The 19,903-nt window shown below is 41.3% G+C and overlaps 1 protein-coding gene across 1 annotated transcript in view; it reads right to left on the bottom strand.

Annotated features, from left to right (window-relative positions):
* zmat4a (zinc finger, matrin-type 4a) overlaps positions 1-19,903 on the bottom strand; it is a 102,925-nt gene that overhangs the window by 71,666 nt on the left and 11,356 nt on the right. The window contains exon 2 of the mRNA XM_041210226.1: positions 9,292-9,381. Coding sequence (XP_041066160.1) covers positions 9,292-9,381 — 90 coding nt within the window. The remainder of the gene's footprint in view (positions 1-9,291; positions 9,382-19,903) is intronic.

Raw genomic sequence — 19,903 nt, 5'->3', positions numbered from 1 at the left:
ATCTTTACACAGCAATAACGCTGCTTGCATTTCATTCACTGACACTTCCCCAGAAAATTCTGAGCCAATATAAAACTTGTCACATATTTAGAGGGAGGAGTTAGCTGCTGCAGTCCTTATCCTCGAGGCAACCTTACTCCCAGAGGAACACTTTTCTGAATCTGGGGCTATTTTCAAAAGATCCCTTAAATTCAGTCACTTTACTACAGGCTATTGCACTTGTTCCCTTTCAATATTAAACTATTCCTCGAAAGAATTCCATTAGTGGCACCATCAAAATGCCCATGAGGCCAAATGCACTGCCCATAGGCAGAAGCATGTATTTGCCTCTGCTTGGAAATGTGCATTTTCTGGAGCTTCTCTCTCTCTACTGACAAGTTGCATAAGACTGAACCTGGCTCCAAAATACTGAGAATCATCTTAGCTAGGGAAATCGGTTTCCTTTTATAGGTTAAGAAAGCTGGCACTTCGCTGCATCATTGCAGTTATGTCACCAGGGATGACAGGATTATGAGACATGAAATAAATCTCTAGGATGCAGAGAAATTATAAAAAGAAACATCAAAATTGCAACACAAAAGAATCACTGCTGAAAGAGGTAAGAAGCCATGCATTCCTTCAGCAAAATAACTATGAAGTCGCACTATACCCAATCATAAGTGTACCTTTCCTGTCATCCATGTCAGCTACAGGGAATTATTTTCTATGGTTCTGCTGAGGTAATTTGGAATTAAAGATGCTGTAATTACAAACTTCAACTTGATTTCTTAAAATAAAAACACAATTCAGTCAGCAGTGATTAAATTGCAGTTGCTGTTTTTCACATTTTGGTTGTAGTTGGATTAACAAATCCAGGAAAAGGATGTAGCGGTTGCATGAATGACAATGACCATTTTTTGGCGGTAGCTTGGCTGACAATGGTCAGGACATGCCACCTGTTTATTTTTAAATGTCACATTATTATTTGCAGTTTGTGGTAGGCATGATTTAGAAAGAAATTGGGCAAGATGATGCTGCTGGGCCGGTTCTCAGCACTTTTACAAGGATGGAGAACAATGTAACTGGACTGGGGCTGTGAAACATCCCTCTTTTTCTCACTTCCGAATAGGTACATCATGTCCTTTTATTCATTCCCTCTCTCTCTCTGTGTCTGTGTCTCTGACTCCATTCATTATCAAGAACGAGGTATGATGAGATATTTCCCTGGCAACAAACAGATGGGATTGCGGATGATATGGATATATTTGTTTTGTTCGATTTGCCGTGTTCAGCTCCAGATAGAGCAAAACCTGGTGAAACAGGCCTAATTATGTTGTCAACACTAATTCTAGCATGCTTTGTGGCCAACTATATACTTAGCTTTCTGTACAATCTGCCTGGCACTCCTCTCAAACTTGATAATAAGATGGCCAAATCTGTGGAAAAGCTGGGCCTAGAGACCACAAGAAACTCAAAGAATAGTTATTGTACAGGAGGCCATTTGACATGGATGCTGGCTCTTTGGAAGAGGTAACTTACCTAGTCCCACTCCTCCACTTTTTCACCATAGCCCTGCCAATGTTTTTGCTTCAGGTAATTAATTAATTCTCTTTGGAAGGCTTCAATTTAATCTGTCTCCATACACTCTCAGGCAGAGCATTCTAGACCCTAACCAAGCAAGTCTGCCATGTCACCGGTGCTTCTTTTGTCAAACACCTTTAATTGGTGTTCTCAGGTTCTCGACCCTTCCACCAATGGGAACAGTTTCTCCTTAATTACTCTGTCCAGACCACTCATGATTTTGAAAACCTCTATCAAATCTTCTCAATCTTCCCTTCTCCAAAGAGAACAGTCCCAGCTTCTCAAGTCTGCCCATGTAGCTAAAGTTACTCATCCTTGGCACCATTCTCGTGAATCTTTTCTGCATCCTCTCAAATGCCTTCACATCCTTCCTAAACTGTGTTGCCTAGAATTGGACAAAATTGAGACCAAACCAAGGTTTTATACAGGTTCATCATAACTTTCTTGCTTTTGTATTCTCTACCTCTATTTAAAAAGCAAAGGAGCCCTTATGTTTACTAATCGCTTTCATGCCTTGTCCTACCGCTTTCAATGATTTGTACACATAAACACCCAGGTCCCTCTGTTCCCTGCACCTGCTTTAGGGTTATACCTTCACTTTTACATTGCCTCTCCTCGCTCTTGCTACCAAAAATACTCACTTTACACTTCTCTGCATTCAATTTCATCTGTCATTTGTCCGCCCCTTCCACCAGCCTGTTTTTATCCTCTTCTTCATTCACGATACTTCCAAGTTTTGTGTTGTTCAAAAATTTTGAAATTGTACCCTGTATACCTAAGTCCAGGTTATCAATATAAATCAAAAAAAGCAGTGATCCTAACAGTGATCCCTGGGAAACCGCACTATATTGTTAATGTCCTGTCAATTACATTGTTAATGTTCACAAAAACAGGTGATTGGTATTAATTGTCTTTGAGCACATATAAATAGGGGATAGCTGGGACACTGGGTAGAATGGAAGGGGAGCTGTGAGACTGAACAAGTCAATAAACTCTCTCGATAAAGAAAAGCTCTGTCTTGGTTTAGGCTTCACCAATCGACTTGGATTCTGTTAACATATACCATCCTCCAGCCTGAGAAACAACTGCACCATTATTCTCCATTTCCTGAAATTCAGCCAACTTTGTACCCATGCTACCAATGTCCCTTTTGTTCTATGGTTTCAACTTCACTGACAAAGTTATAAGGCACTATATCAAATGCCTTTTGGAAGACCAGATACACCACATTAACCGCAGTACACTCTTCAGGAGTCTCTGTTACCTCAAAAAAAAACTTAAGCAAGTTAGTTAAACATGATTTGCCCTCAACAATTCTGTGCTGGCTTTGCTTAATCCACATTTGACCAAGTAACGTGTTAATTTTGTCCTGAATTTTTGTTTCCAGAAGCTTTCCTGCCACCTCTTGGTTACACTGATTGGCACCTAGCTGTTGGGCTTATCCTTAAATGTATTTCTGAATAAAAGTGTAACATTTACAATCCTCCAGTCCTCTGGCACCACCCCTGTATCTAAGGAAAATTGGAAGATTCTGGCCAGTGTCTCTGCAATTTCCAACCTTTCTTCCCTCAGCATCCTTGGATGCAAGCGATCCGGTCCTGGTGACTTAGCAACTTTAACCACGGCCAGCCTTCGCAATACCTCCTCTCTTATCAATTTTTAGCCCGTCTAGTGTCTAAGCTACCTTCTCTTTCACTCTGACTTGAGTGGCGCCTTCTTCATATGTAAAGACAGATGCCAAGCACTCATCCATATCACAGCCTCCACGCACAACACCTCTTTTTGATTTTAAATTTACAATTAATCTAACATCATTTGCCGTTTATGGAAGAGTTCCAAATTTCTGCAAGCTTTACATGAAGAAGTGTTTTCTAATTTCACTCCTGAGGAATCTGGTGCTAACTTTAGACTACGCCTCTGCCCCGCACCCCCCCGCCCCCCACACCCCACCCCAACTCCAGCTCCAGCTCCAGCTCCAGTCCTGGACTCCCCAACTAGCAGAAATAGTTTCACCCCATCAATGCTATCTTTTTTTTGTTCATTCTTGGGATGTAAGTATTTCTGACATTTATTGCCTAATGTGACAAACCATAAAGAAAAAAAAAACTTAAACTTATCTTTGTAAATGAAGAGCAGGCCTTAGAACTTCTGCACATGCGCAATTTGTTCTTTTTTTTTAATGATTCTCCAGTTTCTGCGCATGCGCCAGCTGGAGAAATGATCACATGGGTGCAGTTGGTTGATTTTCACACCTTCAGCCCGGGAACCACCCCTGCGCACATGTTCAGTTCACTTCTTTTGTTTTTCCAACTGAAAACTGTTGGGGGGGCCTGCGCAGAAGAGGAGGAGTGGAAGAAGGCAAAATGAAGATCAAGTGACCTTCTACATCTCCACACAGCAGCGCCATTCTGGAGCAGATGCCCAGAGGAGCAAGGCGGGAGGGGAAGAGAGAGCAGGTCCTGAAAACAAAGGAGGAGGTCCCAAACCAAGAGTGGGACAGAAAGAGGTCCCGAGAAAACAAGTCAAGGAGCAAGGCCAGAAATCTGATACAGGTCCTGTTCAGTGGAATTGAAACTAAGAAGCAGAAGAAAAGACTCAGAATTGAACAGGCAAAGCTGCGGGGAGAAAACTTGGAATGAAGTGGGTTTGAGAGAAACAAGAAGATCCGAGGAGGCAGCCAAGGGTTGGTGACTCCTTGCTTCAGGCCTTTGGAGCAGTGGTGTTCTGCCTGGCACAGCCGAATATCTCAAAGAGTCTGCGTGGAAGGTGAAGCCTGAAGGTGCGTGGAGATGCAGGGGACAGGGCATCAGAAAGAGAGGTTGAAACCCTGGAGGTGGATCCTTGCTGTAGATGTCCAAGTGAAAGCATCGTTTGGGAGAGAATTCCAAGGTGAGTTCTTCAAATGTGGAGACTGGAAGCCTCGTGAGAAAGACAGTTTCTCCCTATCTACTGTCCAGACGCCTCACGATTTTGAAAACTTCTATCAAGTCTCCTCTCAGCCTTCTCCTCTCCAAGGAAAACAGTGCCAGCTTTTCCAATCTTTCCTTATAACTGAAGTGTCTCATCCCTGGAACCATTCTCGTGAGATCAGTTGGCTTAGGGTGTGACAAGTGTCTGTGGGGTTGATGAGAAATCCATGGAGACATGGTTTTGGAGTGTGGTGTGTCTGACCACTGTTCACTTATTAATTCACATGTACTGTATACTTACTGTGAAGAGCAACTAGATTTTACAACTTGTGTTAACTTTACAAATTTGTAAAAGTTTGTAAAGGTATAGTTGGGGTGAAAGAGTAGTGCAATGTAATTCATGTTTTCTAGTTTTAAGATATGTTTTGTTCTTTTGTTAGAAATGCACCAGTGGACTCCTGTGAATGTGTTCAGTAACTGCCCCTCCACGGTTTCTAAACAAAACTTAAAAGTTAAGATCTATCATGCCAGGCTCCACCATGAGATCTGACTTGCCCAGTATTAACATCAGCTGGAATCGTAACACTAACCTTAACTGCCCTTGAGAATCACTCCTTAACCATCTAGCCATGTAAATTCCAGGGAATTCCAGGAAAAGCCAAGTTTGTTTGATCTCTCCTTGGAGTCCAGGTACCAGCCAAGTAAACCTGGTAAATACCTGAAGTTCAACCTCTGGATCTGCAATGAAGGAATATCACAGAACCACAGAATTGTTACGGTGCAGGAGGCCATTCGGCCCATCATGTCTGCACCGGCTCTCTGAGCATTTTAACTTAATGCCAATCTCCTGCCTTTTCCCAGTAACCCCGCACATTGTTTAAATAGAAACAATCATCCAATGCCCTCTTGAATGCGTCAGTCGAACCTGCCTCCACCACACTTCCAGGCAGTGCATTCCAAACCCTGTCTTCTCGCTGTGTGAAAAAGTTTTTTCTCACCTCTCATTTGGTTCTTTTGCAAAGTACTTTAAAACTGTGCCCTCTGTTTCTCGATCAGTTTATGAACGGGAACAGTTTCTCCCTATCTACTCTGTCCAGAACCCTCATGATTTTGAAAACTTCTATCAAGTCTCCTCTCAGCCTTCTCCTCTCCAAAGAAAACAATCCCAACTTCTCAATCTTTCCTCATAACTGAAGTGTCTCATCCATAGAACCATTCCCATAAACCTCTTCTGCACTCTCTCCAATGCGTTCACATCCTTCCTATAGTGTGGCACCCAGAACTGTACACATTTGAGGTCTAACCAGTGTCTTATATAAGTTCACCAAGACCTCCCTGCTCTTAGATACTATACCCCAATAATGAAGCCTAGAATACTGTATGCTTTAAAAGCAGCTCTCTCTACCTGTCCTGCCACCTTTAATGACTTATGTTCATATACACAAAAGGTCTCTCTGCTCCAGCACACCCTTTAGAATAGTACCCTTTAGTTTATACTGTCTTGCCATGTTCTTTGCACCAAAGTGTATCACCTCACACTTTTCCGCATTGAACTCCGCAATGTGCCAATGTCATTTTGAAGTTCTACACTGTCCTTCTCACAGTTTACAATTCTCCCAAGGTGTGTATTGTCTGCAAACTTTGAAATTGTCCCCTGCACACCAAGATCGTGATCATTTATATACATATCAGGAAAAACAAGGATCCCAATATAAACCCTTGGGGTACTCCACTACAAACCTTCTTCCAGCCCGAAAAATACCCATTAACCATAACTCACTGCTTCCTATCCTTTAGCCAATTTTGTATCCATGTTGCTACTGTACCTTTTACTCCATGACCTATAACTTTCCTCACAAGTCTGTTGTGTGGCACTGTATTGAATGCTTTTTGGAAGTCTACATACACCACATCAATAGCCTTTCCCTCATCAACTATCTCTGTTATGTCTTCAAAAAACTCCAGCAAATTAGTTAAACACGACTTTCCTTTAACAAATCCCCATGCTGACTCTTCTGAATCAAACGACATTTTTCCACGACTATTAATTCTATCCAAAATCATTGTTTCTAGAAGCTTCCTTACCACCCAAGTTAAACTGACTGGTCTGTAATTACAGGGCAGATCTTTACAACCTTTTTTGAACAAGGGCGTAATGTTTGCAATTCTCCAGTCCTCCGGCACCTCCCCCGAATCCAGGGAACATTGAAAGATTATTGCCAGTGCCTCTGCAATTTCCACTCTCACTTCCTTCAATATTCTTGGATGCACCTCATACGGTCCCGGTGCCTTATCAACTTTAAGTACCGACAGCTTATCCAATACCACCTCCTTATCAATTTCAAAACCATTCTAATGATTGAGTTTCCTCCTCTGTCACCATGGCCAGGGCAACATCTACTTTGTAGGTAAAGACAGATGCAAAGTGTTCATTTTACACCTTGGTCATGCCTCTTGCCTCTATGTGTAAATCCCCTTTACGGTCCCTAATCGGCCCTACTCCTCCTTTTACTACCCTTTTACTATTGAAGTACTTATAGAATACTTTGGGATATCGTTTTATGTTAGCTGCCAGTCATTTTTCATAATCCCTCTTTGCTTCTCGTATTTGCTTTTTCACCTTCCTTCTGAACCTTCTGAATTCTGCTTGGTTCTCAATTGTATTTGCTACCTGACACCTGTCATAAGCACATTTTTTCTTCTTTAACTTAATTTCTATCTCCTTTGTCATCCAAGGAGCTCTGGATTTATTTGCCCTACCCTTCCCTTTTGAGGGAATATATCTTGACTGTGCACAAACCATCTCCTCTTTGAAGGTAACCCCTTGTTCAGCTACTGTTTCTCCCACCAATCTTTCATTCCAGTCTATCCAGCCCAGCTCTGTTCTTGCCCCATTGAAATCCACTCTCTGCCAGTTGATTATTCTTACTCTAGATTGACTAATATCCTTTTCCACTGTCATCCTAAACCTCTTGATACAATGATCACTGTCCCCTAAATGTTTCTCCACTGTCACTTGATTTACCTGGCCCACTTCATTCCCAAGAACCAGGTCTAGCAGTGTCTCCTTTCTTGTTAGACTGGACACATACTGCTGTAGGAAATTCTCCTGAACACAATCTAGGAACGCTTGTCCCTCACTGCCTCTTACACTACCACTATTCCAGTCAATATACAGGTAACTAAAGTCCCCCATTATAACTACTACATGATGTTTACTATAAAACCTGACTGATCATGTTGGTCTTCCAGTAGCTTGGAAGTTTTTGTTGTGTTTCTGGGACAGTAATGTTCTGGAAATATGGCTTTACAGATCAAAGAATTGTGTTACTATTCATGGGATGTGGGCATCACTGACAAGGCCAGTATTTATTGCCCATCTCTACTTGCCCTTGAGGATGTGATGGTGAAAAGCCTTTGTGAACTGTTGCAGTCTGTGTGGTGTTTAAAAAAAGACTGCTATTAGCCACAGCTAATTTTCAGATCTTTATCCTTAGGCTTAAACTTGAAAAAGAGAAATGCACCAAGATTTGCATTATTTCATGCTAGATTAGCTGAACATACTGTATCATTGTTTCTTTCTCCATCTGTTGTGACACATGTATTCTTAATAAGATGGAAAGCTCTCAAACCCAATGTAAGTCCAATTATTGTTGGACTGACATTGTGAAATCAGTGCATATTGGTAGATGTCTGTGCTTATGCTCATATATAATCTTGGACCAGGAGTACAACTGTGATGTTTAATAGCCAACTTCGTCTTTACTTTGAAAGGTTTAAGAAAGAAAATCCAGGCAATTATAGCTAATCATAGACAGCTGACTCAGTCCAAGAGCAGCTGTTGGGTGCTTGTCGGTTTCATGCTGCGGGTCAGTGACTATTTTCTCTCTTTTTAAAGATTTTCTGCCATACCTAACAAAGCGCGATGTCTAGAAAACATGCATTAGGTGCAAAAAGAAACCTGAAAATGGGTGGCACAGTGGTCAATGTTGTTGCCTCACAGATCCAGGGACCCCCCCCCCATGTTCGATTCTGACCCCCGGTGTCTGTCTGTGTGGAGTTTTCTCCATGTGTCTGCTTGGGTTTCTGCCGGAAACGCCGTTATCCCCCCACCGTCCAAAGGCATGCTGGTTAGGTGGATTGGCTACGGTTAAATTTCCCCTTAGTGTGTGTGTGCGCGCGCGCATCTGAGTGTGTGCCCTGTGGTGGAATGGCATCCCGTCCATTGCCTGTCAGGATGGACTCCGACTCCCTGCGACCTTGAATTGGATAAAGCGGTTTTGGAAAAGTGAGTGAGTGAAACCTAAAGGTGGCTACGTTTTCTGTCTTGTGATCTAACATAATGTCAGATTCAAAGTCAAAAAAACTAGGAATACCTTTTAATTTGCAAAATGCAAACAACATGAAAAATCCCCGAGGCAAAGAAATTGACTTGTAAAAACGTTAGCTCATTTCTAAATCCAGGAATGTGCAGTGGAGGAATGATGAAATAATGATACATTTTCATTACTGGATGACATGGCCTAACAAATCTTTAAACTTTAATTTCAAAGTGAATGACTAAAAGCACACATTCCAAAAGACTGCACTGCAGCAGCATCTGGCACGTCTTGCAGGCTTCACTTAGCCCAGTGAGTGAGCGTCTAGCACTGAGTGGAATCTTCCAAGCAGCTCTTTCCAGGGAAACGAGTTCACCTTAAACTCCCTCTGCCTACCAAAAATTCCCCTTTCCCAGAGATCATTTTCAAATTTATGCCATTCACCTTTCACTGACTTGGCAACTATCTTTTCCCACACTTTGCCCAAAAGTTAAACGACTTACATTTTCCGACCTGAGTTTCTTTGCTGGACATCCTCCATCAACTGGGTGAAGCATATAGTAAAGTCGAACCTTGCTGGCATGTTTCCGACTCTGGAGAAAACAAAGTGATAAATCTGTAGGCACTCTGAAATGAAACCTTTCAAAAATCATGTCCCACTTTGATGCCCCTGTTCTATTTGGCAGCCCTGGGATGGCAGGAGTTAAAATAGAGAACCATGTGAAGCATTTTGTTCGATAATGCATTTATCATTTTTACGAAACAGACTGCTCCCCCTCTCTCTTGCAAGCACTCGCTCACACTAGCAGGCATGGCAGTCAGCTGGCTACAGTTAGAACAATTGCATTTATTCAGCCGCAGAGGTGGTTTTGCTGAGGTCAGAACAAGAATACCAGGTTAGCAAAATGTTACACTAAGAAAGCAGGCAACTCAAGAAATCAAAGGGTATAATTATATCACAAAACCTATTACCTTTGAAAAAAATGCTCTCATGGTGACTGAACCCAAGCGCGCACTTTAAAATACTTGCTTTGTACTTTTGGGGCATATTCCTACATTCGAGGCACTGGTTATATGTAAATTGCTGTTGTTGCTCTAATTAAACATACACACTGTTCACCTGTTTTTTCCACAGGCCTATAGGGATTTTTACAATCATAGATTGACTGAAAATCATATCCTTGACATTTGGAATTAAAAGGCAGCAATGTTGATAATGCTTTCCTTGTGGTCCCTGCACTTTTAACCTCTCCATGTCAGTTGACCCTGCTGATAACATCGGGCGTTTGATTCATTAACCAGCAGAGGTAAGCAAAATGATGTGAATTAAAGCTGTTCACAATGACTTGGCTTTTTAAAATTGGTTGTGTTGGGCACTCTTTACATGCTGAAAACTCTCTGGGCAGTGATACTGCAATCTTCATTTAAATTTCTATAATTGAATTATTTGTTATTCAAGTTCAGGTTGTGCAAAAATGCTCCTGTGCTGTTTTACTAAACTTGTTTCATTTAGGCCACTGGGTAATGGATACACTCCCCCAAGCAGAAAAACGACTTTAAACTAACAGGAAGAGATTGGTCAACCACAGGCTTATCACTGTGCACTGTTTGTCGTAAATCAAAAGCTGCCTTCTTATTGAGTGGACTTTACCTTATTCTGTGTCATATGTATTCACACAAACATTCCCTGCTCGGAAATTTGTTCGAGAATGCTGCAAAGTGAAATATTTTATTTCTGTTAGATCTGCGTTTACAAAACATGTAATAAAAACAGAAAGTGCTGGAAACACACAGGTGAGAAGCACCCGTGAAGAGTGAAACAGAGTTAACAGTTAAGTTAGAGGTGTAACAGGTTCGAAGAAAGTACGGAGGTAAGGAAAGGTGGGGTGAGGGGGAAGAGAGAACACAAAGGGGAAGCTTCTATAAGGGTGGAAGGCAGGAGAGATCAAATGACAAATGGGATGACATTGCAAGGCAAAAAGAATGTGGTAATGGGACAAGTAAAGAATCAAAAGATGGGTTCGGGTTTGTAAATGGGAGTAGCAGAAACATCAGCAACCACAGGTGTCATTTGACAAAATGGGGGCAGAGATTATGATTTGAAATGATTTCAGTGCGGGAGATTGTACAGTGCCTAACCAAAAGGTGAGGTGCTATTCCTCAAGCTTGCATCGAGCTTCATTGGGACAGTGTAAGAAGCAGAGAACAGCAAGTACGAGTGGGGTGCAGACTTAAAATGACAGACAACCACAAGCTTGTGGTCACAATGGTGTACTAAACTGATGTTTTCATAAAGTGGTCATCCAATCTGCATTTAATCTCCCCGCTGCAGAGGAAACCACATTGTGAGCAGTGATTTTAAAAAAAAAATTCACTCAGTGAACGTGGGCATCGCTGGCAAGGCCGGAATTTATTCTTTGTTGCCATTGAGCAGGTGGTGCTGAAATGCCTTTGTGAACTGCTGCACTGCGCGGGGCAAAGGTACTTCCACTGGTCGCAAGTTCCTGGATTTTTACCCAATGACAATGGAGCAATATCAATATATTTCCAAGTCAGGATAGTGTGTGGCTTGGAGAGGATCTTGCAGCTAGTGGTGATCCCATGTGCTTGCTGTGGCAGAAGTCATGGATTTGAAAGGTATTTTCAAAGAAGCTTTGGTAAGTTACTGCTGTCATTTTGTAGATGATATACACTTCTGTCACCGTATGCCCACTGGTGAAGGAAGTGAGTTTTTGAGCTGCTGGATGGGATGCCAAATCAAGAGGGCTGCTTTTTCCTGGGCGGTGTTGAACTTCTTGAATGTTGTTGGCTGCATACCTCCATGCAAGTGAGGTATTCCACCCTGACTTGTGCATTTGCTTTGGGGATTTACGAGGTGAGCTACTCACTGCTGTGAATAACCAACTAACCAGCCTCTGGCCTGCTCTTGTAGCCATAATATTTATGTGGCTAAACACTAAATTGAAAGCAGTACAAGTAAATTGCTGTTTCACTTGGAAGGAGTGTTTGGGGCCCTGGATCGCAGGAAGAGGTGGGATAAAAGGGCAGGTGATGTATTTCCTGCACTTGCATAGGAAGATGCTGTTGGAAGTGGAGGGGGTGCTGGCAGTAATTGAGGAGTGGGTGAAGGTAGTGAACACTCCCTTTGAAATGCTGAAAGTGGCAGGGAAGGTGGGGTGGGGGGGTGTTTGGTAGTGGCCTCACACTGGAGGCAGTTAAAATAGCAAAGGATGATCCATTGAATGTAGAGAGGTGAGGACAAGGGAAACCCTGAACTAAAAACAGAAAATGCTGTTAAAACTCAGCAGGTCTGGCAGCATCTGTGGAGAGAGAAACAGAGTTAACGTTCTGAGTCTATATGACTCTTCTTTAGAGCTGGAGAGGGGAACCCTACCATGGTTCTGGGAGAGAAGGAGTGAGAGCAAAGTGGGGGACACAGACAAGATGGAGGACCCTCTTAATCATGGTGCAGGGGAATTCTCAGTTGAGGAAAGGGGGAGACTTATAAAACTTACATTTGCTAAAAGATTGGAGGCTTTCAAAAAGACAATTTTTCATCTTTAGGGTGTTGAGGGTTAGCTTGGGTGAATCAGTATGCTGATGTGCAAGATGATGACTACTATTTCGTTCTGAACTGAGAACCGAAATGTTAACATGTTAGACACTATAGTACACAAGCAGTCGCTTGTAACTGAAATGCAAAATAGCACTCAAAGCTATTTCTTTCATCCACCTCACATTACCACCTCCACCAATCCAAGAAAGTTACCTTTGCAGATGTATCAACCATGCTTATCAAATTCAAGATGAAAAAATTTACTGGAAAGCTTGTTTGTGATAATCCTTTGATATTTCTAGAGCGTTTGCTGCATCTTAATATAAAGTAGCATTTCATTTCAATTAAATCTTATCCCAGCTTTATCAATGCAAATCAGTTTTGTTTGAGCGATGCAGAAGGAAATGACATGAATGAAAAATGAAAGTAAATTGTGAACGTAACATTTTAAGTATTATTTCATCTTTCACAGCTTAAAACATTTGCACCTCTTGTGTTACAGAAAAATGCAAGAGCATACTATAGGATTGTGACTGCTTCATCCTGAATGTCTCAGTAATGACATAACAAGGATGGACTGTGAAGTGTTCATCAAAATCTCAATTAGTGATGTCTTTATGCACTACAATTCACAATTGGAGATCCTGCATCATTTTTATAACTGGCCATGTTACATCCATTGAGACTGCAGTTAACTCGTTAGAATTTAGTACTAGTCACAAAACATCTGTAAGAAGTATAAATTTATTAAAATCATTTTTTATCATTTGAGTACATAATTTGCTGTCAGATTAACTACAAGGCTAATGGCACTTTCCATTAATTAATCTCAAACGCCAAAACAACTTTAGGCAAAGGGTAAATATGTGAGTAAATGCTCAAATTGGAAAAGTATGCAAGAAGGTGCACTGATCCATTGTTGGGACATACAAACATACGAATTAGGAGCAGCAGTGGACCACTCGGCCCTCGAGCCTGCTCCACCATTCAATAAGATCATGGCTGATCTGATCATAACCTCAGCTCCACATTCCCACCCACCCCGTTAAACGTTCACTTTGCTAAAACAGCTTTGTGGCCTTCGGCTCATCATGTAAATGTATTAAGTGGCGTGAAGTTACTGTACTTATGCAGTAGAACTGAAATAAATGGGCCAAATAAATGGTCTTCATAGCCATTTTCACAACATCTGTTTAATACAGGCAGTCAATAAGTGTTGTAATTACTGTTGGGAGATTTCTTTAATAAAAACTTACTATTTGTTTTTTTCATTTAATCTAATCTTCCTTTTCCTTTCATTTCTTTTTCTGCATCTGATTTTAGATTGAGTTCACCATTCTAAGTTATTTTTCCAAGTTTGGACCTTTTGCTGGTCACTTCAGAATCCTTCAATTTAATTGGTTAAAGAGTGTTAAAGTTAAAGTTGTATGCCTTGTTCACACAGCTCCCAGATACCTCAGAGGGCATGCAGCTTCTCCATCTCACACTTTCAATTAGCAACTTGCTAAACACACAAGGACAAGTAAAATAATGGCAGGCATTGTTCTAGAGAAGCTAAGTTGCCATTTAATGCCAAGTCAGTTCTGTCCCTGGACCATTTATAATTTTCCCTTTTTCGAATTCTCCCCACTCACAGAAAACCATCAAGACTGTGAAGTTTCTCCCCAATCCACAAGAGTTGCTGACGAAAGCTTGCAACCTAAATTTCAAACTTGGCACGTTTAATTCCATTGCGTAAACCACAGTTTTGTGTAGAGTAATTATTTTTGTAACCTCAGTCCTGTTGATTTATTTATTCTTTTTTTAAAAAAAGGAGTTGATCCATCAGTATTACATACTTCTGTGGATAGTTAACTCGAGGTGAGAAAACTATCTTACCTCAGGTCTGACAATTCAGCTTCAGGTCCCTTTCACAACCTTGGGACATCCCTTAGCGTTTTACTGTCAATGAAATACATCTGAATGGTAATCACTGTTGTAATATAGGCAAATGTGGCTGCCAACTTCCCCACAGGAAAGTTTTCATTTGGAAGAGGATTCATTGCTAACTTTAGTGTTTGTTTCAAATAATTATGGCAGAAAAACAATCTTTAACTATAGTGCAAGATGGGCCTTCAATCAATGTGAAAAACAGTGTCATATGTCTGTGGATTCCAAGTCATCATCTTGACTCGGAAATATATCGCTGTTCCTTTACTGTCAGTGGATCAAAATCCTGGGACTCGGTCCCTAACAGCACTGTGGGTGTACCTACGCCACACGGCCTGCAGTGATTCAAGAAGGCAGCTCACCACCACCTCCTCAAGGGCAGTTAGGGACAGGCAAAAATACTGGCCTAGCCAGCGATGCCCACATCCCATGAATGATTTTTAAAAATGCCAGCTACCCCCACTTAATGAACATTCTCTTGAGTACTATACTTACATGGATCAGGTAAAATTGTATAATTCAAGTGAAAAGTAAGCTAATATTAGTGTCAGACTATTTTTAAACATTGGGATATTGAAAATAATAAGTAGCATAACCTTTTTTGTTCATTTTACAGCAAAATCTTTATTATCCAGCATGCATGGGGAATGGGTGGTGACAGTAAATCAAAAATGCCATTTAACAGAGAGTTCCACTTACCAATTGAATACAGTGCAATACTTGTAGCATGAACTAATAGGCAAGTACTCAGGAAGGAAATAATATTCTTTTTATTTCTAATCTTCAATAGTACATTAAAACAGCAATTAAAATAACACAGTATAATTGTTTCCGGTTGGTAAAGTGATGATTCGTACTAGGGGAATATCAGAAATTCCGGTTGGTCGAGAATTCCGTTTTGCAAAGTGCCGGCTATCACAAAGATTACTGTATCTTTATTTTTGGAGATATGGGTACTGTTCACAAGGCCAGTATTAATCGCCTATGCCCAGGTAAACTGTAAGGTACTCCCTCTGTGCATGTGGTGAAAGTTCTCCCCACAGTGCTAATGCAACGTAGAGGGTTCTTGGATTTTGCTCCAGTGATGATGATGGAACAATGACAAATGTCTAAAACAGGATGATGTGTGACTTGGAGGGGAGCTCAGAGGTGGTGTGACCTCATGCGCCTGCTGCCTTTGTCCTTCGAGGTGGTGGGGGTTGCAGGTTTGGGAGTGGCTGTTGCTTGTCATGGCCTGCTTGTGTGTTATTTAGGATCCATGTGTAAGGAAGAAAAGGAATTGTGAACACACTAGAAGCCTATAAAATCTACAAGGTAGATTTTTCCTGTAATATTCATTCGAAATAAAACTCCCAGTTGCTGCAGCATGAGTCACATATGGTAGAAAAACACTGTAGGATGAGTCAGCCATACATGTGCAATTCCACACACTTCAAAGGAAACAGACCTGCTCACCGTTATTCTGGAAGACGATTGCAAATTGATGACAGGGTCTTCAGCCTGAGTGACTTGATTGTTATATATTGCTATTTTTCTGTGGAAGCAGAACAATTTTTGATGTTCAAAGTCACAAAAGCACCAGCATGATTTGAAAGTCTGGATGACATACTGACTTCTGAGCAAATAAAGCCAAGAGAAACAAGGCCTGTTCCAGGAAGCAATTTCACACCTCTTGTGATTTATGTTCTAGCTTAACCTCCATCCTTGTGCAAAGCAAAATATTACAAGTTCTTAGCAGAGCATCTGGGAGCTTTGTAGATTTGAATATCAATGTGTTTGCTCAAGAGAAGACTGAACCCAAACTTTTTCTCAATCCTTTGCCACTAGATGGAATATGATGCAAAGCCAGCAGCGCAACTTTGATCCAGTAAAGTTATCACTCTCAAACTGCTATCTGCCAGTATCACTTTTAAAATACAGCATGGTGTACCAAATGACCCAAACGTTAGTGATATTGTACGAATATTGTTGTAATGCTGTAGAGTTTTTCTTGAATTTTTGGGACTATAACACATGTTCCTCTGTATAATAGAAACACAATGTACCCGGCCTTGGCCTGGAACATGCAGTAAAATAGAATCCAGTTCAAAATCACATGGGGGCTAAGGCACTTGGAATTAAATCAAGTGAATTGGTCACCTCAACAATCTGTGATACACTGGGGGGTCTTTCCGCCATGTCCAATATCGAAGCAGCCTGCAGCTAGTGCATTTTTCCATGACACCAATCTGTAATTGGCCATTTGGGGTGACCAGTGGAGGCCTATTTCATCCCTAGTGGGTCATCATACCTACAACTGATAATAGCCCCCTGAAATAAAACCATCCCTTTTAATGACTGCAAGATCATAAAATTGACAATGATCAATTCAGCCAATGAAAGTTGAGTTTTTGAATTAATTAAGCTGTCCCTCGCAACATTAATAAGCCAGTTTGTAAAATGGAGTTAAATGGGGACGAGTAAGGTGAGATACTCTTCTGAGTTATGTTCCAAAAACTAAAATGTGAAGAAATTTAAATACATATACGTAAACTCTTCATCATGCTATTACCTTTTGAAATAGACTCTTGGATCAGACTTGTACCGTTCCATGTTTTGTGTTTTCATGTGTGGAAGTAATATACTCCTTCAAGACATTCAGTATTTATGTCATTGTCTGCATGACGCAGGACAAGATGTTTATTTTCATTCCACTGAGACACATAACATTTCTTCAATTATTAGACTTCCCGACAAAAACTAAAACTAATTATAACATATGCCAATCAAAGCTTATTACAGCAAACTCACGGGGAGCTGGCAGAGCACTTCCTTTTGAATGACTGAGATAGTCTACAACATTACACTGGAGCATCTGTTACAACCAGGAAATTATTTCAAATGGCATTTTTCTACAACATTTGAAATAGTTTAAGTATGCTTGATGTAATTTTCAAATAGTTAAAGATAATATTAGCGAGAAGAGTGACTGATCAATAAATGTCTTTATTTTTTAATTATTAATGTTTGATTGAATTTTACATCAGAGTTGAGAAATATTCTTTCGCAGCCTTCACAAACTGCACATTAACATTGACATTTCCAAAGTACTAAAAATATATTGAGGAGGGAATAAACTGAATGTTCTGACAGATGCAAAATGACAATGGCAATTTAAGGAGTGTTGCAGAGATTTATGGAGGTTTATTTAAAATGGAATGAGGTTGCTCCCTGTATTGTTTTTTTCTTCACCCAGGGGGGGCCTAATGGTTGAGTAACCATCAAATTGCTGTTGACTTGCTTCATTGCACCAAAAAGAGGATATTGCCAGAAGGGAGAGGTTGAGCTAAGTTTCCTCCGTATTCAGAGGAATCCTCCCATTGCACTTACAGCACTGTTTGTCCTTCATTTTGTATTCATCAGCAACCAAGTCCCTGCATCAAGAACACTCATGTCTGATCTAGTGCTGAATAACTGCAGGATAGAGCTCTCCACTGTACTGCCAAGGTGTACAATGACCATAGTCTCCGAAAGGAATCCTTAATGCATTAGCGTCATAGTGACATTTCCAAAGTCGCCTTCCTTCATGCTATTTTGCTTATTGTTTTGTGCTGTAAATTCATGCCTTTTGAAACGAGGTTAAGATTGCCAGGTTGATTTCTTTTGCACTACTTCACACAGGCAGAAAAGCATACCTCAATTCTTTTGTCCAAATAGATGGGCAGGAAACCAAAGTTAGTTTTAAAAAAATGAGAGAAGAAACAAGGGTTTACATTAAGAGTCTATTTCCCACAAATATGCATTTGGGCATTACTGAGATGGTTAGATTTTAGTGCTGACCTGTCACTGTTGTTAGATTTCAATGCTGACCTGTGACTGTTGTGAAGTTCGTCTGCTCTGAAGGGCTATCCCATCTATTTTAGAAAACACAACCTGTTTTTCTCTACCTACCTAGCAGAGAATATTTTACAAGATATCGATAGATTAAGTAAATGGGCAAAACAGTGGCAAATGGATTTCAAAATACATGAAGTCATCCACTCTGAACCAAAAAAAATGATCGGCTGAATTTTGAGGGTAGTACTGCTCGCTTCCTCCCCTCAAACCCCATAGGTTGTTCAGAAAAGGGCCACCCCTCAACAATAACACAGGTCGAGAATCAGACTGCCGCCCCTCAGTGGAGAGGAATCCTGCTCTCGAGAACTGCTGGCCAATCTGCCAGCAGCATCAGAACTCAGTCGTGGGCACTGCTGAGATTGCAAGCAGGCCCATGAAGATCAAGGATGGACACTGGACCCAGTGCTGCACTGACCCAGTTAAGTCCTGGGCTTTTCGGACAGGGAGCAATCGGGCACCCAAGGGAGGGGGTTGGGTGCTGGATTTTAGTGGTTAGGCAGGGAGGTACAAAAGTGGGGGGGGATGCAATATCTTGGCAAGGTGCCCCCAATGTGCACGGGGCACCCCGAAGGGATGTACCCCAACCTCCCCTTTCCTTCTCACCTTTTCACCAAGTTCGTTAAAAATGGCCATTCCTATTTCATCTGCTTCCCACTGCCCAGCGCATTGTGGCAGCGGAGGTAGATTAAGGACCTTATGTGGACAATAATTGACCACCTAAGGGCCTCAACAGGCCCAAGGGCAGGCAGGCTTGTGGGTGGCTTACCCACCCCTCATATTATTAGGACCAAGTCAAGGGTGTGCAGGAAGGCAGTGCGCTAGTTATCAAACATATTTTACATGCGCACCCCCCCTACCACCCCGAGCCAAAAGCACATCAAGGGGGTGGGGGTGGCCGTAAAATCCAGTCCGATATATCAGGGTACTTGCCGAATGTCGAAAAAGCTGGAAGCATTGCAGGTCCAAAGTGATTTGGGAGTTCAGCTACATAGATCATAAAAATGTCATGAACAAGTTATGGAAAATAATCAACAAGGCTAACTGAATACTGGATTTTAGAACTAAAGGAATAAAATGCAAGGGGGTAGAAGTCAAACTTCAGTTGTACAAAGCTCTGGTTGGAGCAGACCTGGAGTACTATGAATAGTTCTGGGTACCACAGTTTGGCACGAAAAAAGGATAGACTAGCCTTGGAGGGAGTGCAGGACAGATTTGCCAGAATGATTCTTGGACTTCAAGGGTTAAGTTGAGGATTTCAGGGACCTTTTCCTTGGAATTTAGAAGCTCAAGATGCGATTTGATTGAAATTTTCAAGGTTTTAAGGCGAAAAGATAAGGCTGTTAGAGAGAAATTGTTACTAGTGGCTGGGGAGTCTGGGATTGGGGAGAATATTCTAAAACTTAGAGCCACTCAAAGGGGTTGTATAAGCTTAGAACTCGCTTAAGCAAGCGAGAATTGATGCTGGATCAATTAATAATTTTAAATCTTGAGATTGATGGATTTTTGTTATCCACAGATATTCAGAGGTATGGAGCAAATACGAATTCAGTGTATGGTTATCTCACAGATATGGCTAGGTCACAGAGTGTAGCAAATAAAGCAGATGAGCTGAAAGCACAGATAGAAACGTGGCAGCATGACATCGTAGCTATGACAGAAACATGGCTTAAAAAAAAGAACAGAATGGCAGCTCAGATGACATGGGGGGGGGGGGGAGGGTCGCAATTTTGGATACAGAAGCAATTACAGCTGTG

This window comes from Carcharodon carcharias, chromosome 17 (assembly GCF_017639515.1).
Source record: "Carcharodon carcharias isolate sCarCar2 chromosome 17, sCarCar2.pri, whole genome shotgun sequence".
Lineage (NCBI taxonomy): Eukaryota > Metazoa > Chordata > Chondrichthyes > Lamniformes > Lamnidae > Carcharodon > Carcharodon carcharias.
This window is presented reverse-complemented; position numbering and strand designations above follow the sequence as displayed.